Raw genomic sequence first — 27,947 nt, 5'->3', positions numbered from 1 at the left:
TCCCATTTAGGTAGTTACATAATATTGAGCAGAGGTCCCTGTGCTATACAGTAGCTCAGTGTTTGTTATCCTTTTTTTTTTTTTTGGCCACGCAGCACGTGGGATCTTAGTTCCCCGAACATGGATCGAACCCATGACCCCTGCAGTGGAAGCGGGGAGTCTTAACCACTGGACTGCCAGGGATGTCCCCAGTCTTCTTTTATAAGGACACTTGTCATTAGATCAGAATGATCTTACCTCAAGGTCTTTACCTTAATTGCATCAGCAAAGACCCTAATTTCAAATAAATTCACACTCTGAGGTTCTAGATGGATATATCTTTCAAATTTATTTATTTATTTATTTTTGGCTGCGTTCAGTCTTCGTTGCTGCACACGAGCTTTCTCTAGTTGCAGCGAGTGGGGGCTACTCTTTTTTTTTAACATCTTTATGGGAGTATAATTGCTTTACAGTGATGTGTTAGTTTCTGCTTTATAAGAAAGTGAATCAGTTACACATATGCATATGTTCCCATATCTCTTCCCTCTTGCATCTCCCTCCCTTCATTGTGGTGTGCAGGCTTCTCACTGCGGTGGTTTCTCTTGTTGCAGAGCATGGACTCTAGGTTCACAGGCTTCAGTAGTTGTGGCACATGGGCTCAGTAGTTGTGGCTCACAGGCTTAGTTGCTCCACAGCATGTGGGATCTTCCCAGACCAGGGCTAGAACCCGTGTCCCCTGCATTGGCAAGCAGACTCTTAACCACTGTGCCACCAGGGAAGTCCCTCCATTTTAAATATAGCCGTGTGTATGTGTCAATCCCCAATTCCCTAACTATCCCTTCCCCCCACCCTTTCCCCCTGGTAACCGTAAGTTTGTTCTCTAAGTCTGTGAATCTGTTTCTGTTTTGTAAGTAAATACATTTGTATCATTTCCTTTTAGATTCTGCTTATAAGTGATATATGATATTTCTCTTTCTCTGTCTGACTTACTTCACTCATTATGACAATCCCTAGGTCTGTCCATGTTGCTGCAAATGGCATTATTTCATTCTTTTTAATGACTGAGTAATATTTCCTTGTATATATGTACCACATCTTCTTTATCCATTCCTCTGTCGATGGACATTTAAGTTGCTTCCATTCCTTGGCTATTGTAAACAGTGTTGCAATGGACACTGGGGTGCACGTATCCTTTCGAACCACGTTTTTCTCCAGATATATGCCCAGGAGTTGGATTGCTGGATCATATGGTAGCTCTATTTTTAGTTTTTTAAGGAACCTCCATACTGTTCTCCATAGTGGCTGCACCAATTTACATTCCCACCAACAGTGTAGAAGGGTTTCCTTCTCTGCACATCTGCTCCAGCATTTATTGTTTGTGGATTTTTGAATGATAGCCATTTTAACTGGTGATATCTCATTGTAGTTTTGATATACATTTCTCTAATAATTAGTGATGTTGAACATCTTTTCATGTGCCTCTTGGCCATCTGTATGTCTTCTTTGGAGAAATGTCTATTTAGGTCTTCTGCCCATTTTTGGATTGGGTTGTTTGTTTTGATGATATTAAGCTGCTGTTTGTAAATTTTGGAGACGAATCCCTTGTTGGTCACATCATTTGCAAATATTTTCTCCCCATCTGTGGGTTGTCTTTTCATTTTGTTTATGGTTTCCTTTGCTGTGCAAAAGCTTTGAAGTTTAATTAGGTCCCATTTGTTTATTTTTGGTTTTTTTTCCATCATTGTGGGAGACGGATTGAAAAAAATATTGCTGTGATTTATGTCAGAGTGTTCTGCCTATGTTTTCATCTAAGAGTTTTAAAATGTCCAGTCTCACATTTAGGTCTTTAATCCATTTTGAGTTTATTTTTGTGTATGCTGTTAGGGAGTGTTCTAAATTCATTTTTTTGCGTGTAGCTGTCAGTTTTCCCAGCACCATTTTTTGAAGAGACTGTCTTTCCACCATTGTATAGTTTGGCCTCCTTTGTTATAGATTAATTGACCATAGGTGCGTGGGTTGATTTCTGGGCTTTCTATCCTGTTCTATTGATTGATATGTCTGTTTTTGTGCCAGTACCATACTGTTTTGATGACTGTAGCTTTGTAGTATAGTCTGAAGTCAGGGAGACTGATTCCTCCAGCTCCATTTTTCTTTCTCAAGATTGCTTTGGCTATTCGGGGTCTTTTGTTTCTCCATACAGATTTTAATGTTTTTTGTTCTAGTTCTGTGAAAAATGCCATTGGAAATTTGATAGGGATTGCACTGAATCTGTAGATTGCCTTGGTAGTATAGTCATTTTGACAATATTGATTCTTCCAATCCAAGAACATGGTATATCTTTTCATCTGTTTGTGTTGTCTTTGATTTCTTTCATCAGCTTCTTATAGTTTTTGGAGTACAGGTCTTTTGTTTCCTTAGGTAGGTTTACTCCTAGATATTTTATTCTTTTTGATGTGATGGTAAATGGGGTTGTTTCTTGAATTTTTCTTTCTGATCTTTCATTGTTAGTGTATAGGAATGCAACAGATTTCTGTGTATTAATTTTGTAACCTGCAACTTTTACCTAATTCATTGATGACCTCTAGTAGTTTTCTGGTAGCATCTTCAGGATTTTCTATGTATAGTATCATGTTATCTACAAGCAGTGACAGTCTAACTTCTTGAAAATCCTTGCATCCCTGGGATAAATCCCACCTGATCATGGTGTATGATCCTTTTCATGTATTGTTGGATTCGGATTGCTAGTATTTTGTTGAGGATTTTTGCATCTATGTTCATCAGTGATACTGACCTATAATTTTCTTTCTTTATGGTATCTTTGTCTGGTTTTGGTATCAGGGTGATGGTAGCCTCACAGGATGAGTTTGGGAGTTTTCCTTCCTCTGCAGTATTTTGGAACAGTTTCAAAAGGATAGGTGTTAGCTCTCCTCTAAATGTTTGATAGAATTCACCTGTGAAGCCATCAGGTCCTGGACTTTTGTTTGTTGGGAGTTTTTTAACCACAGTTTCAATTTCAGTGCTTGTGATTTGTCTGTTCATATTTTCTTTTTTTTTTTTTTTTTAGAGTATAGTAGTTTTTTTTGGTTGTTGCTCTTTGTTTTATTTAATTTATTTATTTATTTATTTATTTATTTTTGGCTGTGTTGGGTCTTAGTTTCTGTGCGAGGGCTTTCTCTAGTTGCGGCAAGCGGGGGCCACTCTTCATCGCGGTGTGCGGGCCTTTCACTGTCACGGCCTCTCTTGTTGCGGAGCACAGGCTCCAGACGCGCAGGCTCAGTAGTTGTGGCTCACGGACCTAGTTGCTCCGCGGCATGTGGGATCCTCCCAGACCAGGGCTCGAACCCATGTCCCCTGCATTGGCAGGCAGACTCTCAACCACTGCGCCACCAGGGAAGCCCTGTTCATATTTTCTATTTCTTCCTGGTTTAGTCTTGGGAGATTGTACCTTTCTAAGAATTTGTCCATTTCTTCCAGGTTGTCTATTTTATTGGCATACAGTTGTTTGTAGTAGTCTCTTATGATCCTTTGTATTTCTGTGGTGTCAGTTGTAACTTCTCCTTTTTCATTTCTAATTTTACTGATCTGAGTCCTTTTCCTTTCTTTTCTTTTTTCCTTTTTTTCTTTTATTTGGTTGTGTGGGGTCTTAGTTGTGGCAGGTGGGCTCCTTAGTTACAGCACATGGGCTCCTTTAGTTGAGGCACGTGGACTCCTTAGCTGTGGATTGCCAGCTCCTTAGTTGCAGCACGCAGGCTGCTTAGTTGTGGCATACGAATTCTTAGTTGTGACATGCATGTGGGATCTAGTTCCCTGACCAGGGATCAAACCCGGGCCTCCTGCGTTGGAAGCACGGAGTCTTAATCACAGCGCCACCAGGGAAGTCCCTCCCTTTTTTTCTTGATGAGTCTGGCTAAAGGTTTATTAATTTTCTTTATCTTTTCAAATAACCATCTTTTAGTTTCATTGAACTTTGCCATTGTTTTCTTTGTGTCTATTTCATTTATTTCTGCTCTGATCTTTATGATTTCTTTCCTTCTACTAACTTCAGGTTTTGTTTGTTTTTCTTTCTCTAGCTGCTTTAGGTGTAAGGTTAGGTTGTTTATTTGAGATTTTTCTTGTTTCCTGAGGTAAGATTGTATTGCTGTAAACTTCCTTCTTAGAACTGCCTTTGCTGTATCCCATAGGTTTGGATCATTGTGCTTTCATTTTCATTTGTCTCTAGGTATTTTTTTATTTCCTCTTTGATTTCTTCAGTGATCCATTGGTTGTTGTTTTTTTTAATTTTTTTTAACATCTTTATTGGAGAGTACTTGCTTTCCAATGTTGTGTTAGTTGCTGCTGTATAACAAAGTTAATCAGCTATATCTATACATATATCCCCACATCTCCTCCCTCTTGTGTCTCCCTCCCACCCTCCCTATCCCACCCCTCTAGGTGGTCACAAAGCATGGAGCTGATCTCCATGTGCTATGCAGCTGCTTCCCACTAGCTATCTATTTTACATTTGGTAGTGTACATATGTCAATTGCACTCTCTCTCCTGCCCAGATTACCGTTCCCCCTCCCCATGTCCTCAGGTCCATTCTGTTTGTCTGTGTCTTTATTCCTCTCCTGCCCCTAGGTTCTTCAGAACCTTTTTTTTTTTAGATTCCATATATATGTGTTAGCATATGGTATTTGTTTTTCTTTTTCTGACTTCTTACACTCTGTATGACAGACTCTAGGTTCATCCACCTCACTACAAATAACTCAATTTTGTTTCCGTTTATGGCTGAGTAATATTCCACTGTATATATGTGCCACATCTTCTTTATCCATTCATCTGTTGATGAACACTTATGTTGCTTACATGTCCTGGCTATTGTAAATAGTGCTGCAATGAATATTGGGGTACATGACTCTTTTTGAATTATGGTTTTCTCAGGGTATATGCCCAGTAGTGGGCTTGCTGGGTCACATGGTAGCTCTATTTTTAGTTTTTTAAGGAACCTCCATACTGTTCTCCATAGTGGCTGTATCAATTTACATTCCCACGAACAGTGCAGGAGGGTTCCCTTTTCTCCACACCCTCTCCAGCATTTATTGTTTCTAGATTTTTTGATAAGGGCCATTCTGACCAGTGTGAGGTGATACCTCATTGTGGTTTTGATTTGCATGTCTCTAATGATTAGTGATGTTGAGCTTTCTTTCATGTGTTTGTTGGCAATCTGTATATCTTCTTTGGAGAAATGTCTGTTTAGGTCTTCTGCCCATTTTTGGATTGGGTTGTTTGTTTTTTTGGTATTGAGCTACATGAGCTGCTTGTAAATTTTGGAGATTAATCCTTTGTCAGTGGCTTCGTTTGCAAATATTTTTTCCCATTCTAAGGCTTCTCGTTTCGTCTTGTTTATGGTTTCCTTTCCAGTGTAAAAGATTTTAAGTTTCATTAGGTCCCATTTGTTTATTTTTGTTTTTATTTCCATTTCTCTAGGAGGTGGCTCAAAGAGGATCTTGCTGTGATTTATGTCATAGAGTGTTCTGCCTATGTTTTCCTCTAAGTGTTTTATAGTATCTGGCCTTACATTTAGGTCTTTAATCCATTTTGAGTTTATTTTTGTGTATGGTTTTAGGGAGTGTTCTAATTTCATTCTTGTACATGTAGCTGTCCAGTTTTCCCAGCACCACTTATTAAAGAGGCTGTCTTTTCTCCATTGTACATTCTTGCCTGCTTTATCAAAGATAAGGTGACCATATGTGCCTGGGTTTATCTCTGGGCTTTCCATCCTGTTCCATTGATCTATACTTCCATTTTTGTGCCAGTACCATACTGTCTTGATTACTGTAGCTTTGTAGTATAGTCTGAAGTCAGGGAGCCTGATTCCTCCAGCTCCATTTTTCCTTCTTAAGATTGCTTTGGTTATTCGGGGTCTTTTTTGTTTCCATTCAAACTGTGAAATTTTTTGTTCTAGTTCTGTGAAAAATGCCATTGGTAGTTTGTTAGGGATTGCATTGAACCTGTAGATTGCTTTGGGTAGTAGAGTCATTTTCACAACGTTGATTCTTCCAGTCCAAGAACACGGTATATCTCTCCATCTGTATTATCTTTAATTTCTTTCATCAGTGTCTTATAGTTTTCTGCATACAGGTCTTTTGTCTCCTTAGGTAGGTTTATTCCTAGGTATTTTATTCTTTTTGTTGCAGTGGTAAATGGGAGTGTTTTCTTAATTTCACTTTCAGATTTTTCATCACTAGTGTATAGGATGCAAGAGATTTCAGTGCATTAATTTTGTATCCTGCTACTTTACCAAAATCATTGATGACCTCTAGTAGTTTTCTGGTAGCATCTTTAGGATTCTCTATGTATACTATCATGTCAACTGCAAACCGTGCCAGTTTTACTTCTTCTTTTCCGATTTGAATTCCTTTTATTTCTTTTTCTTCTCTGATTACTGTGGCTAAAACTTCCAAAACTATGTTGAATAATAGTGGTGTGAATGGGCAACCTTGTCTTGTTCCTGATCTTATAGGAAATGGTTTCAGTTTTTCACCTTTGAGAACGATGTTGGCTGTGGGTTTGTCATATATGGCCTTTATTATGTTGAGCTAAGTTCCCTCTATGCCTACTTTCTGGAGGGTTTTTATCATAAATGGGTGTTGAATTGTGTCAAAAGCTTTTTTTGCATCTATTGAGATGATCATATGGTTTTTCTCCTTAAATTTGTCAATATGGTGTATCATATATTGATTGATTTGCATATATTGAAGAATCCTTGCATTCCTGGGATAAACCCCACTTGATCAATGTGTATGATCATTTCAATGTGCTGTTGGATTCTGTTTGCTAGTATTTTGATGAGGATTTTTGCATCTATGTTCATCAGTGATATTGGCCTTTAGTTTTCTTTTTTTGTAGTATCTTTGTCTGATTTTTGTATCAGGGTGATTGTGGCCTCGTAGAAGGAGTTTGGGAGTGTTCCTCCCTCTGCTATATTTTGGAAGAGTTTGAGAAGGATAGGTGTTAGCTCTTCTCTAAATGTTTGATAGAATTTGCCTGTGAAGCCATCTGGTCCTGGGCTTTCGTTTGTTGGAAGATTTTTAATCACTGTTTCGGTTTCAGAAAGTAGAATGGTGGTTGCTAGGGGCTGAGGGAGGGGGAAATGGGATTTGTTTAATGGGTATAAAGTTTCGGATTTGTAAGATGAAAAAGTTCTGGAGATCTGTCTCAAAGTGTGTATCCTTAACACTACTGAACTGTACACTTTAAAAAGTGGTTAAGTTGGTAAATTTTATGTTATGTAATTTTTTTTATCACAGTAAAACACTTATATTAATAAAAAAGCTAAAATAAAGTAGATGAAACAAGAATGACTTAACGTTGATATATGAAACTGGATACTGGTATCATGAAGGTTCATTATGCTATTCTCTTTACCTTTTTATTTTACAATTTTCCATAATCAAAAGTTTTTAAAGCGAATTAGTGAGCATGGGCTTTGTGGGCAGAATTTGAACCCTAACTCCAGTTTTTAAAAATTGAGATGTAATTCAGATACCATAAAATTTGCCATTTTGAAGTATACAATTCAGTGGCATTTAGTCTATTCCACAGAGTTGTGAAACTATTACCACTATCAAATTTCGGAACATTTTTATCACCGCAAAAGGAAACCCAGTACCTGCTAGCAGTCATTCTCCAATCCTTCTTCCTCCCAGTCCCTGGCTGTTTCCCATCTCTATGTATTTTCCTGTTCTGGACAATTCATTTAAAAGTGTGTTTGGCTGCTTTCACTTTATAATTTTTTCAAGATTAATTCATGTTGTAGCGTGAATCAGTACTTCATTCCTTTTTATGGTTGAATAACATTCCCTTGTATGAATATATCATCTTTTGTTTATCTGTTTGTTAGCTGATGGACATTTGGGTTTTTTCCACTTTTGACTGTTATGAATAATCCTGCTATGAACATTCATGTATAAGTTTTTGTGTGAACATATGTTTTCAGTCCTCTTGGGTGTATACCTATGAGTGGAATTACTGGATCATATAATAACCCTATGTTAACCACTTGAAGACCTCCCAGACTGTTTTCCAAAGTGGCTGCACAATTTTACATTTCCACCAGCAATGTATGGAGGATTCCAGTTTCTCCATACCCTCGTTATTTTACATTTTAAAAATTATAGCCATCCTAGTATGTGTTAATTGGTTTTCTCATTGTGGTTTTTTGATTGGCATTTCTCTAATAACTAATGATGTTGAACATCTTTTCACGTGCTTATTGGCTAGCTTCACTTTTTAGCTGTGTGACATTGGTCAAGTTCTTCAACCTCTGAGCCTCCTTGTTCCATCATCTGTAAAAGGGAGGTAATAATGCATCATGATGTTATTGCAAGGTTAATGGACATGAGGTGTATTTGGAACAGTGCCTGGTATATAGTAGGTACTCAGTTGATACCTAATATTACTTTGCTACTTGAGCTCTAAGTAACCTGCAATCCAGGCAGACTTTTCCCTGTGACTTTTGTACATCAGTTGTTGAAGTCAAATACTGAGATAATGGTGCCCTTTCATTTGCCAGGGCTGCTTTCCTTTTTTATAGCCTTTGTAGGCCTTTCTTTGCTATTCTGTCAACTCCAGCTCTGTGTCCTTTCTAGTGCTGGTTAGGACCATGGAAGATACACACGAGAGGCTGAAGGAATCTATGGTCTTAAAACTTGCAGATGATGGTATTGCCAAATTACTTCCTTGACTGTGTCAGCTGTCTCAGTGCTATAAGATTTAAGAGGAGAGAAATAATGAAAGAATTTATGTAAGAGGTGGTAGCCCTATGGAAAGTATTTGGAACTTTGGGAAAGACAGGCAATATAGCAGTCTAGGCAGGGAAACCAAGTGAGCAAAGAAAAGGAAACAGTAATCTTGGAGAAGGGTAGTTAGGAAATTAGCCTGGTAGGAGTAGGGTGTTGGGGAATTGTGAGGGATTATTTGTGAGATTCTTATTCTATTGTTTCCCATTACTTACCCCAGAATATGTAGTGAAAGAAGTTTTATATCTGGAATCATGAGATTTTTGTTCTAATCTTGGTTCTGCTGAAGATTAGCTAGATAACCATGGCAAGTCATCTATCCTTTCTAGGGGGCTAGTTGCTTAAGCAGTAAAATGAGTAATTGGGCTTATGTATATCAAATCACCTTGTTGTACACTTTAAATCTCTTATAATTCTATATGTCAATTATATCTCAATAAAGCTAAAACTTTTTAAAAAATGAGTAATTGGGATAGGTCAATGGTTCTTAATTGGGAGTGTGCATCAGAACCTACTGGAAGCTATTTTGGAATATAGGCATTTGGATCACACTCAGGAAATTGTTTCAGCAGATCTGAGGTGAGGCACAGGTTTTTATATTTTGAAAATGCTTTCCAGATGATTGTGATTTATATTCCTAGTGTTATAAGAGCCATTCGATTTGTTAAAGATCACTAGTCCTTGGCTTTCTGGAGTTGAAATCACTTGGATGGTGGCATAATCAGCTTCAGACCAGCTAAAGGTAATGTACTGTAGCAGAAAGAGCATGGACTTTGGTGTCAGTCTGACCTAGGTTCCTGTTTCCCAGCTCTGTAACCCTAAACATGCCACATCACTTCTCTGAGCCTCAGTTTCCTCATCAGAACAATGGGGCTTATAATGCCCACATGGCCAGGCTGTGATGATGAGAGAGAACATATCACACTTAGCACTATGCCTGGTACAAGGTAGATGGATGCCCGATCAGTGACTGGTATGAGAGGTATATGCTGGAAGAAACTGTCACCAGGGGACAGCATAAAACTGTACTCCTACCCTGACCTATCTGGAGTTAATCGTAACTCTAGACATAAATATGTTGCAGTGCAAAGTAAGGAATTTTGCTTCCTTTGCCTGGATATCAAATAAATACAGACCTTACTTTGCTATCTGCTTACCAGTGTCCCTCCCCCTGTTGTGACTTAATGTGTGACATGGCTATCTACTGTGACTAGACTCTCTTTCCATAGCTTAGAAAAAACTTAATGTGTTGAAACTCCTGTCAGACTCCAGAAAACTACCATTCCTTTAAAACTTAAATGAAAAAAATAGGTCAGTTGAGTTCAACAAAATTATCAAGGTCTGCAGGCTCTAGAGACAAAAATCCAAACTTTGCTCCTTCCAGCTACGTGACCTAGGGATGTAATGTAAAATGCGGATAATAATAATAGTTATGGCCTCATAAGATTGTTTTGAGTATTAAATGAGTTAATGCATGTAAAGTAATTGGAACCTTGCTTAGCACATAATACATGTTCAGTATCTGTTAGTAATTATTATTCATATTACTATGCACCAGATCTTATGTGGGAGCCAGGAATACAGAGATTATAAATAAAGTTTCTGCAGTCAAGGAACTTAGTGTGGCAGAACCAGTATGCAGATCATTTCGGTATGCTTTATGTACAGCAATAGACACGTGCACAGGAGGGGCACTTAACAATCTGCCTCTATTACATTAAAAATAGTGCTCTCTAGGAAGAAGTTTGGTACAATGGAAAGTGTGCATTCTGGAGTCAGATCAGCTTGGGTTTGAATCCTGTATATACTTACTCATTATGCAACTTTGGGGGCAGCCAACCTCTCGCAGCCTTAGTTTTTCCATTTCTAAAATAGGGTGAAGTTTCTGACTTCTAACTTTTGGAAATGCCCTCCCTATTTGGGTGCCCTGCGGTCTAAGGTGCTCCTAAGAGAGAAAGCAGGGATTTTTTTTTTAAAGAGATGAAGTTAGATTCAGATTCTAGCTATATGTCATTTAACCTTTCTGTGTCTATTTCCACTTGTAAGTTTTTAAAATAATTATTATTATTATTATTTTAATTTATTTATTGGCTGCTTTGGGTCTTCGTTGCTGTGTGCGGGCTTTCTCTAGTTGCGGCGAGCAGGTCTACTCTTCGTTGTGGTGCGTGGGCTTCTCATTGCGGTGGCTTCTCTTGTTGTGGAGCACGGGCTCTAGGCGTGCGGGCTTCAATGGTTGTGGCACGCAGGGTCTAGAGCGCAGGCTCAGTAGTTGTGGCACACAGGCTCAGTTGCTCCACGGCATGTGGGATCTTCCCGGACCAGGGCTCGAACCCGGGTCCCCTGCATTGGCAGGCGGATTCTTAACCACTGCACCACCAGGGAAATCCCTCCACTTGTAAGTTTTTTCATCCGTATCTACCTTGTCCATTGTTGTTGTTCTGATGATGAGATAATGTATGTAAAGCACATATGGTATATAGATAATGTATGTAAAGCACATATGGTGCTGAGTAATATATAATAGCTTTATTATCTTTCTAACAAATTTCTCCTGTTATTGTTTAAAGTAAAAACTTAAATAATATATACCATGTTAATTTCAGTATTCTTTTAAAGAACCTCAGGCCATAGTTTCATGCAAGGAGTCAAAAAAGACTGGACATTTGAATGAACGCATGGATAATGCTGCCTGTGTTTACAGGAATAATCAAGTTCTAGGGTAGGAGAGGCTTTTTTTTTTAAAGAGTATTTTGTTCAGCCTCATATAATCTTAAATTTCAACAAACTATAAAATTCAGTTACTAACCTTCCTGATTTCTAACCAAATACAGGTCAGCTTCTGTTGCATGATGTGTTCTTCTCTTCTTCCCTCCTAGGTCTTTCAGAGCCTTGAAGACCACCATTTGGAAGTGGTGGCTTTTTTCAGGGAAAATGGCTTCCATGGCCTTCTTGCCCATGACTCCGAGTATGCTCTCTACAATATTCCCTCTTACTATAGTTCCCATGCTCTGAAGCTGAGCTGGAATGGGAAGAACCTTACTACCAACCAGTTCCTGATGCAGGAGGTGGCCAAGCAGCTGGGTTTGAAGCGGATGAATTTTCCCATATTTGCTGCATTGCTAGGTAGGTGGTCCAAAGAACAGACTCCAGTGATTATTAAAGTTTCCTCTTGCAGTGTTAAGAGATGAAGATTAGAGTGATTTAGGTTATCATTGTTGGATTTATCTTCTGAAAGTCTGCATGCCAAACACTGTGCTTTTTGGCTTCTTACTAGAAACTCAGCATGTTTGTCTTATAAATTAATACAGGATATTCCAGAACATTATTTTGGTTCTTATAAAACTTTTTCTTTTGTTACATTCTATAAGTATTTTATGCAGAGAACCATCTTAGGCCAAATATCTTACTAGCCCTAGACAACTTTGGTTTCCCACTCAGAGCATTAGCATTTCTTACCCACTGTCTAAATTTAGGTCAAGAACACAAATCATTCTGTATTTTTTTCTTTTTTTTTCTGTTGTGCTAACATTTTATTATGAAAATTCCCAAAAGTACAGCAAAATTGAAAGAATTTTGCTGTGAAAATCCTATATCTACCACCTCTATTCTGCCATTAACATTTTACTATACTTGCTTTATCATATATCTGTCCATTCTATCCATCATCAATCTTTCTTTTAAAGGAGTATTTCAAAGTAAATTGCAGAGTGTTGATTATGTTTCGAGTTGGTTTTCCAAGTACTGACAGCATGAAGGTTAATATCTTGTCTCAGGTGTGACCTCTGTTTATAATCCCAAAGGATTTGAGCTTGGATAATCTAGTGGAGTCAGCACAAATTTTGGAATTAGGCCTTGGACAAATCACTGAAGTTACACCTTCCTGGTTTCAGTTTACTCATCTGTGAAATGGAATAATAATACCTCACAGTGCTATTGATAAGGTTAAATGAAATAAGATATATAAAATGCCCAGCACTTAGTAGGCAGTCAGTAATTGGTGGCTGTTATTATAAAAGGCAGCATGACTGGGTGATAGAAAATAGCATGGACTTTGGAGTCGAACATTCCTAGCTTCTTATCCTGGTGTGGGCACTTATTAGATGTGGCACCTTGGGCAAAGTCACCAGACTTGCTCAAACCTCAGTTTCCTTATCTATAAACTGGAGGTAATAATATTTACACAGTTATTATAAAGATGATACACATGATGCATGTGAAACATAGTAGGTAATCAAACATAGTTACTGTAGTTGTTACATTAAGAATATAGACCTATGTGAATTATTTGATTGTTTTCTCTCCCAGAAGTCCTCTCATGGCCTGGAGGTTCTAAGAAAACATTTGTACAGTCAATAAATGACAAATATACTTTATAGGTAACCACATTCTCCCAGATGAGGACCTGGCCGCTTTTCACTGGAGCCTCTTGGGACCAGAACATCCCCTTGCATCACTTAAGGTAACGTGACCCATTTCCTGCCTGTACATCCATGCCTAGAGGACATCAGGTTTTGATTGGAGTTTTGGTAGAATAAATATCTTTCATTAGGCTTAAAATATTTCAGACACTTACAGACAAAAACTTTATAATTATGATCAATACCCTTAAAAAGGAAAAACTCAGTTTTCTACCTAATGTGTAGGGAAAAATCCAGTTATTCCCTCCTATGTCTTTCTTTCCTGTGTTTCTCCTTTACTCCCATACTACTACTGCACTCACACAGAACACCTCACTTCTGACACTTCTGGTCACTAAACATGTGGGTTTTTTTCCCTGCACCAAACAGTTTTCTGTGACACCAGCTGGGTGTCCTACAATTTAACTCAATTCTAACACTATCTACCTGAAAATAGTGTCAGATCGCACAAGTTAAGGGCTCAGTTCCACAAGACTGCCCCCCCAATTCAGACACCAGTCACAAGCCCAGGTTATCACCTGTGCTTCTGACCAACCAACTAACTATAGATTAGAGGTTCCAATGACCCCCTTCTCCAGTTCAATTAATTTGTTAAAGCACCTCATAGAACTCAGGGAAATACTTACTTACATATATCACTTTATTAAAGGATATGATAAAGGATGGAGATGAACAACTAGATGAAGAGATACATAGGGTGAGGTCTGGGAAGATCCCGAGCACAGGAGCCTATGTCCCCATGGAGTTGGGGTACATCACCCTCCTGGTACATGGATGTGTTCACCAACCTGGAAGCTCTCCAAAACCTGTACTTTTGGGATTTTATGGAGGCTTCATCATGTAGGCATGATTGATCATTAACTCCATTTTTAGCCCTTCTCCCTTCTCTAGACAATGGGGGTGTGGCTGAAAACTCCAAGCTTCTAATCATGGCTTGGTCTTACCAGTGACCAGCCCTCATCCAGGAGCCCACCCAGAGTCACCTCATTAGAGGAAGAGATGCTCCTAGTGCTCTTACCACTTAGGAAATCACAAGGGTTTTAGGTGCTCTATGCCAGGAACTGGGGGCAGAGAACAATGTATATTTTCTATTATCTCACACCCTTATTATCTTAAGGATTCATACGAACCTATGAAGAAAAATACTAATACCCCAATAAATGAAGTAACGAGCAAAGGACAGAAGCAGACAATTCACAAAAGAGGAAATAGAGTGGCCAATAATATGACTGGGTGTTAAACCTCACTGGTGATCAGAGATGCAAATTAAATGAGCAGTGTGATTTTTTTTTTTAACCTAAGGGTTTAGCAAATATTGAAAAATTAGTCTACCCGCTCCTATTGAGGCTGTGTTGAGACTGGTGCTCTCATACACTTCTGGAGGTCGTGTAAATTGTTGGTGGTATTATATTTCCCTAGTTCTTTCAGTCTCCTAGACGACTATTTCACACCTTTTCCTCTCTCCTTAAGCCTCTAATGCTCCCTCCTCCCTACTCACTCTCAGCTCATGACTTGGCTTCCTGTTTCACTGAGAAAATTGAAGCAATGGGAAGATAACTTACACCAGTTCCCACCCTTTCATCTTCTCACCTGCATGCTTTGCTCGCCTTGGATGACCTGTCCATGTTCCTGTCTAGGGCCAACCCCTCTACTCTTATGCTGGATCCATCCCCCATTGCTAACTTTTTTTTTTAATATAAATTTATTTATTTATTTTTGGGTCTTCGTTGCTGTGCACGGGCTTTCTCTAGTTGCGGCAAGCGGGGGCTACTCTTCGTTGTGGTGCGCAGGCTTCTCATTGCAGTGGCTTCTCTTGTTGCGGAGCATGGGCTCTAGGCACGTGGGCTTCAGTAGCTGTGGCACGCGGGCTCAGTAGTTGTGGCTCTTGGGCTCCAGAGCACAGGCCCAGTAGTTGTGGCGCATGGGCTTAGTTGCTCCGCGCATGTGGGATCTTCCCGGATCAGGGCTTGAACCCGTGTCCCCTGCATTGGCAGGTGGATTCTTAACCACTGCACCACCAGGGAAGTCCCCCCCCATTGCTAACTTAAGGGCATCACTTCAGCAGTTCTCCCCTCTTTCTCCCACATCATCAGTTTCCCTCTCTTATTGGCTCTTTCCCATCAGATGCATAAGCATGTAACCATCTTAAAAAATAAAACAAAACCTGCTCTTGACTTCACTCCCTGCACCCAAGCTACTGCTCCATATTTCTTCTTCCCTTATAGCAGACTCTTTTAGAGAGTTGTCTAGGCTTGAGCTGTTTACTATCCCCTTTCCGTGTTCTGTCTTCAATTTGCTTTGCTGAAATTGCTCTCAACAAAGTCACCATGACCATGATGTTAATAAATCCAATGGCCAGGTCTCAATTTTCATCTTACTTGACCAGTCAGCAGCATATGACCCAGTTGCTCACTCTCTCTTTCTTAGAACGTGTTCTTCACTTGGCTTTAAGGACACCACTCTCTTGTAATTTCCTACCTACTTCACTGGCTGCTGCTTCTGTCTCCTTTGCTGCTTCCTTATCTTGTCTACTCCCTAACTTTGGAGTGTCCCAGAGTTCTATCCTCAGTCCCTTCTCTTTTCATCCACACGTGCTGCCTTGGTGATTGATCTCATCTAGTCTCGTGACTTTAAATACCATCTGTCCATTGATGAGTCCTAAATGTATGTCTCCAGCTTTGACCTCCCCTTTGAACTCCAGCTTCTAATATCTAATGGCCTACTAAATATCTCAAAGAAACATGTCCAAATGGAAACTCCTGATCTTTCCCCTAAACCTCTTCCTTCCACAGCCTTCCCTAATTTTCATTAATGGCAACCTCATCCTTCCAGTTGCTCAGCCTAAAAGCCTTGGAGTCATCCTTGACTTCTCTTTCTCATGCTCCGTATCTCCCCTTGTCAGCAAATACCATCAGTCCTTCCTTCAGAATATATCCACTTTTCACCATTTTCACAGCTACTACCTTGGTCAAGCCACCATTCTTGCCCGGATTATTATAACACTTTACTAACTGTTGGTCTTCTGCTTGCACTCTTTCTTGCTCCACCCCCTGGCCCCAAATCTATTCCTAATACAACAGCCAGAGTCATTTTAAAACCTGACTCCGATCATGTCACTTCTCTTTTCAAAATTCTCCAATGGCTCTTTATGTCACGCACCTAATCTTTACCATGGCCTACAAAGCCCTGTACTGTCTGGCCCTCTGGTACAGCTCTGATCTCATCTTCCCTTTTCTTTTGCTCATAGAACCTTTGCACTTACCATTCCCTCTACTTGGAATGCCTCTTCCTCCCACATAGATATTTCCTCACTCCTATAGGTTCTCTCAAATGTTCTTTTCTCAGAGTGACCTTTCCTGACACCCTATTTAAAATTACATGCCTCGCCCCCCACACAGTTGCATTCCCTAACCCCTTCTCTGCCGAGATTTTCTCCATAGCACTTATCTACATCTAGCACACTATACGTTTTACTTATTCTGTTTGTTTGACTCCCCTTACCCCATCCCAACACACCTACACTAGAATTTAAGCTCCCTTGAGGGCAGGGAGTTTTGTCTAGCTTGTTCACTGCTGTATCCCTGATGCCTAGGACAGTGCCTGGCACACAGTAGGCAGTAAATATTTGTTGAAGGAAGGAATGATTATTTGGCTAAATAATTTATATTAAAAGCCTTTAAGAAGTTTATAGCCTTTTACTCAGTAACTACCATTCTAGGAAGCTCGTAATTAAATAATTGGATGGTGGACAACAAATCATACCTACATTTCATCACAGCATTTAAAAAAACCTTTACTTAAAAATATTTCAAGCATCACAAAAGTAGAAAAAATAATATAATAATATAGTTAACCGTCACTATAACATCTTCCAGATCCAACAGTTATTAAGATGTGGCCACACTTGCTGGGTTTTTTGTTGTTGTTGCTGTTACTGATGTATTTTAAAACAAATGCCAGACCTTAAGTCATTTCACTCTCACATTCTTTGATATGCATCTCTAAAACATATAGACATTTTCTTACATAAGCACAATGCCATTATTACTCCTAACTAAATTAATGATAATTTCTTGGTATCATCTAAATATCTAATCCATTTTTAGATTTTCCTGATTGTCTCACAAAGGCCTTTTTGTGGTTAGTTCAAATCAGGATCCAAACATGGTCCGCACATTACAACATTACCTTTAATAGCAAAAACTTGGAGGCAGCCAAAATGTATCATGAAAGAAAACTGATTAATTATGGCAGTGTCATAAAACAGTGGTTATCTTTGTAGTGGGATAATTGCTCCTATGGTTTTGTCTTTCTTTATACTTTTCAATCTTGGTTCCAAGTGTTCTGTACTGAAAATTAGGGGGAAGACTAAAAAAAAGATTTTAACTGTCTCTCAGTGAATTAACTGAATTTGAATTCTGTATCTCACCCCTATCTCACCCTTTTTCTTAGTGACCCATCTTTGATATCAGTGTGCCTGGCTTATCTTCCTTCTTCTAGGTCAGAGCTCATCAGCTGGTTCTTCCTCCCTGTGATGTGGTAATCAAGGCTGTTTCTGAGTATGTTAGTTCCATCAAAGACCCCTCAAACCTGGATGTGGTTGGGAAGGATGTTTTCAAACAGTCTCAGGTGAGCTAGCCTCCCCCTTCCTAAGAATGGACAGTTTTCTTACCTTCACAAGTACCACCAGCAGATCTGATCTTTTTTGTGCTGCCTACCTCCTCTCCTCCTAGCTGCTTATCTTCTCTCTGCTTATAGACTGGAGCCCCAAAGTTTCTTTTAGAAAACATCACTAGCCCTGGATTTAAAGAATTCTTTACCTTTTTTCCACTGATCATTAAAGTTATATAAGCTCATCCTAGAAGACTTAGAAAATGTCATTTATGATCTCATTAACCAGAAACAACTTGCTATAGTTATCACTCTGGCATATATCCTTCCCTTTTTTCTTTTTTTGTTTCAGTGTATATTTTAATGTAAAGGAGGTCTTGCTTATTGGAGGATAATAGATACTGAAAAAGACTACTTAAGTAGGTCCACTTAAAACAAGAATCAATGTTTCATCGTTAATAGTGAAAAAGGGGCTCAACTGGGATTTTGTCTTGTGAAATGAAACTAAAAGTTAGGAAAATAAGTTAGTTTTATTTTTTAAAATTTCATTTATATTTATACTCTGGGTTTTTCTGTTTTATTTTTTAAATTAACATACAGTAAAACTCACTTTTGCATCTGTGTGTAGGTAGTTATATGAATTTTTAACACATGTATAGATTTATGTAGCCAACATCACAATCAGGATCAGAACAGTTGAACCACCCCCAAAATTTCTCATGCTTTCCCTTTGCAATCACATCCAAACTCATCCCTAATCCATGGAAACTACCAGTCTATTCTCTGTCATAGTTATATCTTTTAGAGAATAGCATGTAAACGGAATCATAGAGTATGTAATCTTTTGAGAATGGCATTTTGCATTCAACATAACGCCTTTGAGATTGTTCTAAATTGTTGCATGTTGCATGTATGGATAATTCATTCCTTTTTATTGCCAAGTAGTATACATTGTGTGGGTATACCACAGTTTGTTTATGCATTCACCCTTAGAGGATATTTGGGTTGTTTCCAATTTTTGATGGTTTGAATAGAGCTTCTGTAAACATTTCTGTACAGGTTTTTGTATGAACATAAGTTTTCATTTCCCTAATGTAAATACCTAGCAATGGGATTTCTGGGTAGTATGGTAAGTATATGTTTAACTGTAACTTTATAAGACTCTGCCAAACCGTTTTCCAGAGTGGCTATTCCATTCCTTACTAGCACTTGTTATTGTTGGTATTGTTATTGTTACTATTAGTCATTCTAACAGCTATGCAGTGGTAGTTCATCATAATTTTAATTTGCATTTCTCAAATGACTAATGATGAACATTTTTTTTCTTGTGCTTATTTACCATCCATATATCCTTTTTGGTGAACGGTGTGTTCATGAACAGTCTTTTGCCCATTTTTTAACTGGGTTGTTTGATTACTTACTGTTAAGTTTCATGAGTTCTTTATATATTCTGCATACTAGACCTTTTGTCAGATATCTGGTTTGCAAATATTTTCTCCCAGTCTGTAGTTTGTCTTTACATTCTTTTAACAGTGTCTTTTGCAAAGCAAAAGTTTTCAATTTTTATCAGTTTTTAACTTTTACGGATCATGCTTTTGGTGTCATGTCTCAGAACTCTTTACCTAACTGCAGGCACAACAATATTGTCCTGTTTTCTTCTAAGAATTATATAGTTTTACATTTTACATTTAGAACAACTCATCCATTTTGAGTTCATATTTTCAGAAGTGTGAGGTGTTTTGTTTTGTTTTTGCATATGGATGTTCAATTGTTTCAACAAAGTTTGGTGAAAAGACTCTTCTTTCTCCATTGAATTGCCTTTGTCAAAAATCAGTTGTCTGTATTTGTGTGGATGTATTTCTGGACTGTATTCTGTTCAGTCGTCCTATGTATCTATCTCTTTTGAAATAGCACACTGTTTTGAATCCTGTAGCTCTATGGTAAGTCTTAAGATTGGGTAGTGATTCCTCTAATTTTATTCTTCTTTTTCAAAATTATTTTGTCTATTTAAGTTTATTTTTCTTTCCATATACATTTTAGAATAATACTGTCTATATCTACAAAAAATCCTGGTGGGTTTTAATTGGAATTCCTTTAAATATATACATGAATTTGGTGAGTCTTAAAATCCATGAATATGATATGCCTCTGCATTTATTTAGGTTGTCTTTGATTTAGTTCATCAGTGCTTTATAGTTTTCAGCTTATGTCTTATACATTGTTTTATATTTATACTTAAGTATTTCATATTGCAGGCACCTATTATAAAGGATATTGTTTTGTTTTTTTCAGTTTCTAATTGTTCATTGCTAGTATATAGAAATATGATTGATTTTTGTTTGTTGACCTTGTATGCTGCAACCTTTCTAAACTCACTAGGAGCTTTTTGGTAGGTTTCTTGGTATTTTCTGTATAGGTGATCAGGTTGTCAGTGAATAGGGACAATTTTAGTTCTTTCTTTTCCAGTCTGTATGCCCTTTTTTTTTCTTGACTTACTGCACTATCTAGGATTTCTAAACAGTGTTGAATAGGACTACTGAGAGAGGATATCCTTGTCTTGTTCCTGATATTTGGGGAAAGCATTCAGTCAGCATTAAGTATAATTATAGGTTTTGTAGATGCATGTTATTAGGTTGAGGAAGATCTCTTCTATTCCTAGTTTACTGAAAGTTCTTATCATTAATGGATGCTGTATTTTGTCAAATGTATTTTTGTATGTCTATTGATAGGATCATGTGCTTTTTCTTCTTTAGTCCATTGATTTTTGAATATTGAGCCATCCTTGCATTCCCAAGATATGGTAAAAATGTATTATTCTTTTTTTACATTGTTGGATATAAATTACTAGTATTTCATTGAGTATTTTTACATGTATTTTCATGAGGAATATTGGACTGTAGTTTTTATGTGTGTGTGTTTTCTTTGTTTGATTTTGATATCAGGGTAATGCAGGACTCATAAAGTGTATTGGCAAGTATTCCTTCCTCTTCCATTTCTTGGAAGAGATTGTGTAGAATTGGTGTTTTTCTTCTTTAATTGTTTGGTAGAATTTTCCAGTGATGTATCAGGCATGGATTTCTTTGAATTTATCTTCTTTAGAGTTTGCTGAGCTTCTTTAATTTCTAAGTATATCTTTCACTAAATTTGAGAAGTTTTCAGCTATTATTCTTCAAACAGATTTTCTGTTCCACATTCTCCTTTCCTCCCATAACTACAATGGCACCAGTGTTTGACCTTTTGTTATTACCCCATAGATACTTGAGACTCTGTTTTTTAAAAAATTATTTTCCTCTCTGTTTTTCACACTGGATCATTTCTATAGATTCATCATTAACTTTGTTGATTCTTTCCTTGGCCATCTCTTTTCTTTTTCTTTTTAAAAAATTTTTTTTCATAACCTAGGGGTAAGATGGGAATAAAGACACAGACCTACTAGAGAATGGACTTGAGGATATGGGGAGGGGGAAGGGTAAGCTGTGACAAAGTGAGAGAGTGGCATGGACATATATACACTACCAAACGTAAAATAGATAGCTAGTGGGAAGCAGCCGCATAGCACAGGGAGATCAGCTTGGTAGTTTGTGACCACCTAGAGGGGTGGGATAAGGAGGGTGGGAGGGAGGGAGACGCAAGAGGGAAGACATATGGGAACATATGTATGTGTATAACTGATTCACTTTGTTATAAAGCAGAAACTAACACACCATTGTAAAGCAATTATACTCCAATAAAGATGTTAAAAAATTTTTTTTTTATTGGAGTATAGTTGCTTTACAATGGTGTGTTAGTTTCAGGTGTACAGCAAAGTGAATCAGTTATACATATACATATATCCACACTTTTTTATATTCTTTTCCCATATAGGCCATTACAGAGTATTGGGTAGAGTTCCCTGTGCTATACAGTAGGTCCTTATTAGTTATCTATTTTATATACAGTAGTGTGTATATGTCAGTCCCAATCTCCTAATTTATCCCTCCATGCCTTTCACCTTTGGTAACCATAAGTTTTTCTACATCTGTGACTTGGTTTCTGTTTTTTAAATAAGTTCATTTGTACCATTTTTTTAGATTCCATGTGTAAACAATATCATATGATATTTGTCTTTCTCTGTCTTACTTCACTTAGTATGATAATCTCTAGGTCCATCCATGTTGCTGCAAATGGCATTATTTCATTCTTTTTTATGGCTGAGTAATATTCCATTGAATATATGTACCACATCTTCTTTATCCATTCCTCTGTCGATGGACATTTAGGTTGCTTCCATGTCTTAGCTATTGTAAATAGTGCTGCAGTGAACATTGGGGTGCATGTATCTTTTTGAATTATGGTTTTCTCTGGATATATGCCCAGGAGTGGGATTACTGGATCATATGGTAGTTCTATTTTTAGTTTTTTAAGGAATCTCCATACTGTTCTCCATAATGGTTGCACCAATTTACATCCCCACCAACAGTGTAGGAGGGTTCCTTTTCCTCCACACCCTCTCCAGCATTTATTATTTGTAGATTTTTTGATGATGGCCATTCTGACCAGTGTGAGGTGATACCTCATTGTAGTTTTGATTTGCATTTCTCTGATAATTAGTGATGTTGAGCATCTTTTCACGTGCTTTTTGGCCATCTGTATGTCTTCTTTGGAGAAATGTCTATTTAGATCTTTAGATACCCATTTTTTGACTGGGTGTTTGTTTTTTGATATTGAGCTGCATGTGCTGCTTGTATTGGGTTGGCAAAAAGTTCACTCCGGTTTTTCTGTAACATCTTACGGAAAAACCTGAGTGAACATTTTGCCTACACAGTATACTTTGGAGATTAATCCCTTGTTGGTCGCTTCTTTTGCAAATATTTTCTCCCACTCTGTGGGTTGTTTTTTGTTTTGTTTATGGTTTCCTTTGCTGTGCAAAAGCTTTTAAGTTTCATTAGGTCCCATTTGTTTATTTTGGTTTTTATTTTCATTACTTCAGGAAGTGGATCAAAAAAGATGGCTGCAATTTATGTCAGAGAGTGTTCTGCCTGTGTTTTCCTCTAAGAGTTTTTTAGTATCCTGTCTTACATTTAGGTCTTTAATCCATTTTGAGTTTATTTTTGTGTATGGTGTTAGGGAGTGTTCTAATTTCATTCTTTTACATGCAGCTGTCCAGTTTTCCCAGCACCACTTATTGAAGTTGGTCATCTCTTTTCTGTTGTAGAACCCATCCAATGAGTTTTTTTTTTAATTCTGAGTATTGTATTTTATTTATTTATTTATTTATTTTTGAGGTTATTTCTTTTTTTAATTTTTTTAAATATTTATTTGTTTATTTTATTTTTGGCTGTGTTGGGTCTTAGTTGTGGTGTGCGGGCTTCTCTCTAGCTTTGGTGTGTGGCGCGTGGGCTTAGCTGCCCCACAGCATGTGTGGGACCTTAGTTCCCCAACCAGGGATTGAACCCGTGTCCCCTTAACCACTGGACCACCAGGGAAGTCCCTGAGGTTGTTTCTTTTTTTGTTGTTTTGTTCTGTTTTTTAATTTTTATTTTATAGTGGAGTATAGATTTTTTTTTTATTTTTTTAACTTCTTATTTTATATTGGAGTATAGGTGATTAACAATGTTGCATTAGTTTCAGGTGTACAGTAAAATGATTCAGTTATACATATACATGTAGCTATTCTTTTTCAAGTTCTTTTCCCATTTAGGTTGTTACATAACATTGAGCAGAGTTCCCTGTGCTATACAGTAAGAGTATTGTATTTTAAATTCTAAAGTTTCCATTTGGTTCTTCTTTATGTATTATCTTTCTTTGCTGAGATTTTCTTTTTTTTTTTTTGAGTTTTAAATTATTTATTCTTATTTTAAACCTACTCAAAGAATGTTTTTCTCTGGGTAAAAGAGAAACAGTGAGGATAAACACAAGCAACGTTTTGTTCTTAGCAATTACAGAATTTAAACAGTGGAATGACAGTCTTTTTCAGGGTCCTGACATTTAGGTCGAATTGATTTTGATTTTATGTCTGCTAAATATCACCTACTACGTATACATTTTTTTTAAGTTGAGTTGAGAATTAAAGTGAATAGAGAAAAAGTGTGATCTAGGGGAAAGGTCCTAAGGTCTACTTATTTTTGCTGAGATTTTCTATCTTTCTGTTTCAAAGGTGTTTCTCCTACCTTCAAGCATTTTTATAAAGCTGCATAATGTCTTTGTCAGATAAGTTCAACATGTGTGTCATCTCCGTGTTGGCATATATTGATTATTTCCATGCAATTTAAGATTTTCCTGGTTATGCCCAGGCCAAGTAAATTTGGATTGGACATTTTGAATATTATGTTTTGAGGTTCTTAGTCTTATTTCAATATAGTGGGGAATGTTGGCAGTTTTGTTTTAAGAGGCAATTGACCCATTTAAGTTCAGACCACAAGTTCTCACCATCCTACTGTGGGCCTTGGTTTCAATGTCAGTGCAATTTTCAAAGCCTTTGCAAACCTATTTGGATCAGTCCAATGAACGCCACCCAGTTGCCAGTCTGGGACTTGGGCAGTGGTTTATCTGTTCAGTTCTCAGAGTCTGTGGTCTGCTGTTTTAAGTGTCAGATCCACACATGTGCTGCTCCCTCTTTGCAATCCCTTCAGTACTTCCCGGTTCATTGGGCCACCCTTTTTCAGCATCTAGGGCCAAGCAGCAGGAGGACAGAGAAAAAGCATTGAAGGCTCACTCCACCCTATTGAGACCACTGCTTCTCTGATCAGAGAGGAAGTTTCCTCATTCAGAGATTTAGCTTCCCGCTATTCCCCTATTGCCACTGCTGCCACCACAGGTTTGCTTCAGGCTGGCACACATGAGAACAGAAAAAAGAAAAAGAAAAATGGGGGTATTTCCATACATTTTCTTGAGTTTTCAGAGACCCCTTTCCCACTCTTCAAGCCAGAACTGGACTAGGGTTTCTCCTGGAGCTCTCTCCACATTGGTGAACGCTTCCAGATTTCAGGCTGCATTGTGTCCACACCAGGGGACATTGGAGAAAAAAGAAATGCTAAACTCACCCTTGGTTTGATGGTACTTTGAATTCTGGTCTTCTTCCCAGAGTCTTCAAATAGTGGCTCCTGGTTTCTGTAACTACCTTCAGTGGGAACAAAGTAGAGGGCACTTACCCCATCTTATCCAGAATGGAAACTTCTCTGTAGATGTTTTTAAATGAATAAAGAATGAAATCAGTGTTTGATTTTGGGGGCATAAGTTTTCCTAACAAAATTTTGTGATAGCACTGTCTAGCACCCACTAGTTCACATTTAACTTTCTGGCACAATCATAAAGAGCGTTGTTTTTTGTTTTTGTTTTTTTTAATAAAAAGTATACTTGGGCTTTATTTTCCCAAAAGGCTTACATTCTGTTGATATTCAAATCATTCTCTTTTCAAGTGTCTTGCCTGCCATCATCTTTCATAATTCTCTCTTCCACCATTGATGAACACTAACTGCAACAGATCCTCATTGATCCGTGGCTTCTACTATGATGTGAGCAGTCCTCCATCATGTCCCTTGACTATAGGAAATCCTGACCTTTATGACAGATTTGGTCATTCACTTTGTTACTTTGCATTGCACTCTCAGCTGTTTTCATGAGATGATTAGGAAGAGATTGACTCACAAAAAGAGAAATTGACATGTTGGGTAGGGAGAGATCCTAGTGTTAAGTAGGGGATACTGTTTAGATGGAGAATAAATTTTCCTTCCAATTTTTTATTGTGGTAAAATACACGTAAAATTTACCATCTTAACCATTATAAATATACAATTCAGTGGTATTAATTACATTCATAATACTGTGCAACCATCACCATCATTCATCCCCATAACTCTTTTTATCTTGTAAAACTGAAACTCTGTACCCATTAAATGATAACTCCCCATTCTCTCCTCCCTCCCAGCTCCTGGCAACCACCATTCTACTTTTGGCCTCTGATTTTGACTACTTTATGTACTTCATATAAGTGGAATTATACAATATATATTTTTGCAACAGGCTTATTTCACTTAGCATAATGTCCTCAAGGTTCTAACATGTTGTAGCATGTATCAGAATTTCCTTCTTTTTTGAGACTGAATAATATTCCATTGTATATAAATGGAGGAAAATTTTGTAAGTGCTCAATTGAGTGGTGAATATTTTTAATGTTATAGCTTTTGCTTTCCTTTGTAGATTCATGAGTTTTGGAACTTGGATAATGACTATTCTTAAAAACAAGAATCCACTTTTCACTAAACAAAACAAAACAAAATTTTTTAATAGAGACTTTCCTTCTAATTCCACCCTAAATATTTCCTAGTCCTCTTTATATGTATGTTTTGATGTGGTAGTCATCTCAGTGTAGTCATTTTTAGCCTGCTTTTTTCACTTAACATTATGTTTTAAACCATTTTTCATTGTTGTATAATTTTCACAAACATTTTTAACAGTTATAGAATTATGAGAGCTCTTTTAACAAACATACAAAAACTGCTAGGTAATAGTGTCAAAGTATGGGGTTCTACTCTGCTACTTCTGGTCTCTGTGGATCTTTAAAAGAAAAGGGCAGGACTTAATTAAATATGATCATATATAAAATACTGAATGAACTTCTATAGATAAGGTCCCATGTTAGACAGTAGGATATAAATGTGAATAAACCATTCTTTGTCCTCACAGAACTTGAGGTTAAATGGGGAGGTAAAAGCAAATAAATAAGTACAACAAAGAAAAAAAAACACAATAAAGTTTTCACAGAAGGAAAGATCTCATAGAATTGGTGCCTCTAGAAGGAAGAGTAAATGTTTGCCTTTCAGGGCACAGAACAGAGCGGTACACTGAGGGAAGTACACATAATTCAGTATTTCAGGGCATTGGGCCATAGATCTATACTCACTGACATATAATAGTTTATAAGACATACTGTTAAGTGCAAAAAGCAATTTGAAAAACAATATGATAAGATTCCACTTATGTGGAAAAAGCAAAACCATATTGGTGTACATATATATGTGTGTGTATAAACACAGCAAAAGTTATGACAGGACATATACCAAACTGGTAACAGTGGTCACTTTTGGGGAGGGGAGTGGGTACAGAGGTAGAGATATTAAGGAAGATTCTGTGTATGGCTTGTATGTCTTAGGAGATTGTTTTTAGTTATTATTATGTGTTATTAAATATAATAGGGAAATAATAATGAATATATAATGGAACCTTGATGCAATGGAATGTTATTCACATGTCATTCTGTAAGTCAGTAACTTGCAAACATTCTTTAGATTTGAAACCCTTTTTCAAACAATTATGTCCAATTTTTGAAAAAGGAGAGTGATATTTTGTTTCTAAGTGAGGCTGGAGGACCTGGAGATCTTGATATCTGTATTTGTGTGCCTGCATGCATGCAAGTAAAGAGATCTGGAATGCTGTGTAGATCTTAGAGTGTTAACAATTACAAACTCTGAGAGATAAGATTATAACTGTTTAAAATTTTTCTTTTTTATTATATCTTTTAATTTTCCTATAAAATTAAGTGTTATAGTTAGGAGATGATTTTTTGTAGAAAATATTCAACACTGGGGCTATAGGGTGAATTGGGCACTCTCATGCACTGATGATGAGAGTATAACTTGAGACATCTGCTTTAGAAAGAGATTTAGTATCATGTGTCAAGAGTCTATGAAAGGGGCTTCCCTGGTGGCGCGGTGGTTGAGGGTCTGCCTGCTAATGCGGGGGACACGGGTTCGAGCCCTGGTCTGGGAGGATCCCACATGCCGCGGAGCGGCTGGGCCCGTGAGCCACAACTGCTGAGCCTGCGCGTCTGGAGCCTGTGCCCCGCAACGGGAGGGGCCGCGATGGTGAGAGGCCCGCGCAACGCGATGAAGAGCGGTCCCCGCACCGCGATGAAGAGTGGCCCCCACTTGCCGTAACTGGAGAAAGCCCTCGCACGAACCGAAGACCCAACACAGCCAAAAATAAATAAATAAATAAATAAAGTAGCTATAAAATTAAAAAAAAAAAAAAAAAAAAAAAAAAAAAAAGAGTCTATGAAAATGACCATATCCTTTGACCTAGTAATTTCACTTCTAAGAATATGCCCTATGAAATAACCCAAGAAACTTATGTAAAAATATGCTCATCAGAGCACTATTTATAATGAGAAATTAGAAATGAC

At 37.7% G+C, this 27,947-nt stretch overlaps 1 protein-coding gene across 4 annotated transcripts in view; it reads left to right on the top strand.

The window, feature by feature from the left end:
- The window catches only part of FAM120C (family with sequence similarity 120 member C), a 178,224-nt gene that overhangs the window by 22,977 nt on the left and 127,300 nt on the right, over positions 1–27,947 (top strand). For 3 of the 4 annotated variants that reach the window (XM_059911856.1, XM_059911854.1, XM_059911857.1), the window contains exons 2-4: positions 11,636–11,882; positions 13,136–13,218; positions 17,678–17,806. In XM_059911856.1, the coding sequence (XP_059767839.1) occupies positions 11,636–11,882; positions 13,136–13,218; positions 17,678–17,806 (459 nt within the window). The remainder of the gene's footprint in view (positions 1–11,635; positions 11,883–13,135; positions 13,219–17,677; positions 17,807–27,947) is intronic. The other variant, XM_059911855.1, reaches the window with a different exon arrangement.

Source organism: Balaenoptera ricei, chromosome X, assembly GCF_028023285.1.
Source record: "Balaenoptera ricei isolate mBalRic1 chromosome X, mBalRic1.hap2, whole genome shotgun sequence".
Classification (NCBI taxonomy): Eukaryota; Metazoa; Chordata; class Mammalia; order Artiodactyla; family Balaenopteridae; genus Balaenoptera; species Balaenoptera ricei.
Note: the sequence above shows the minus strand (reverse complement) of the source record. Positions and strands in the feature narration are given on the sequence as shown.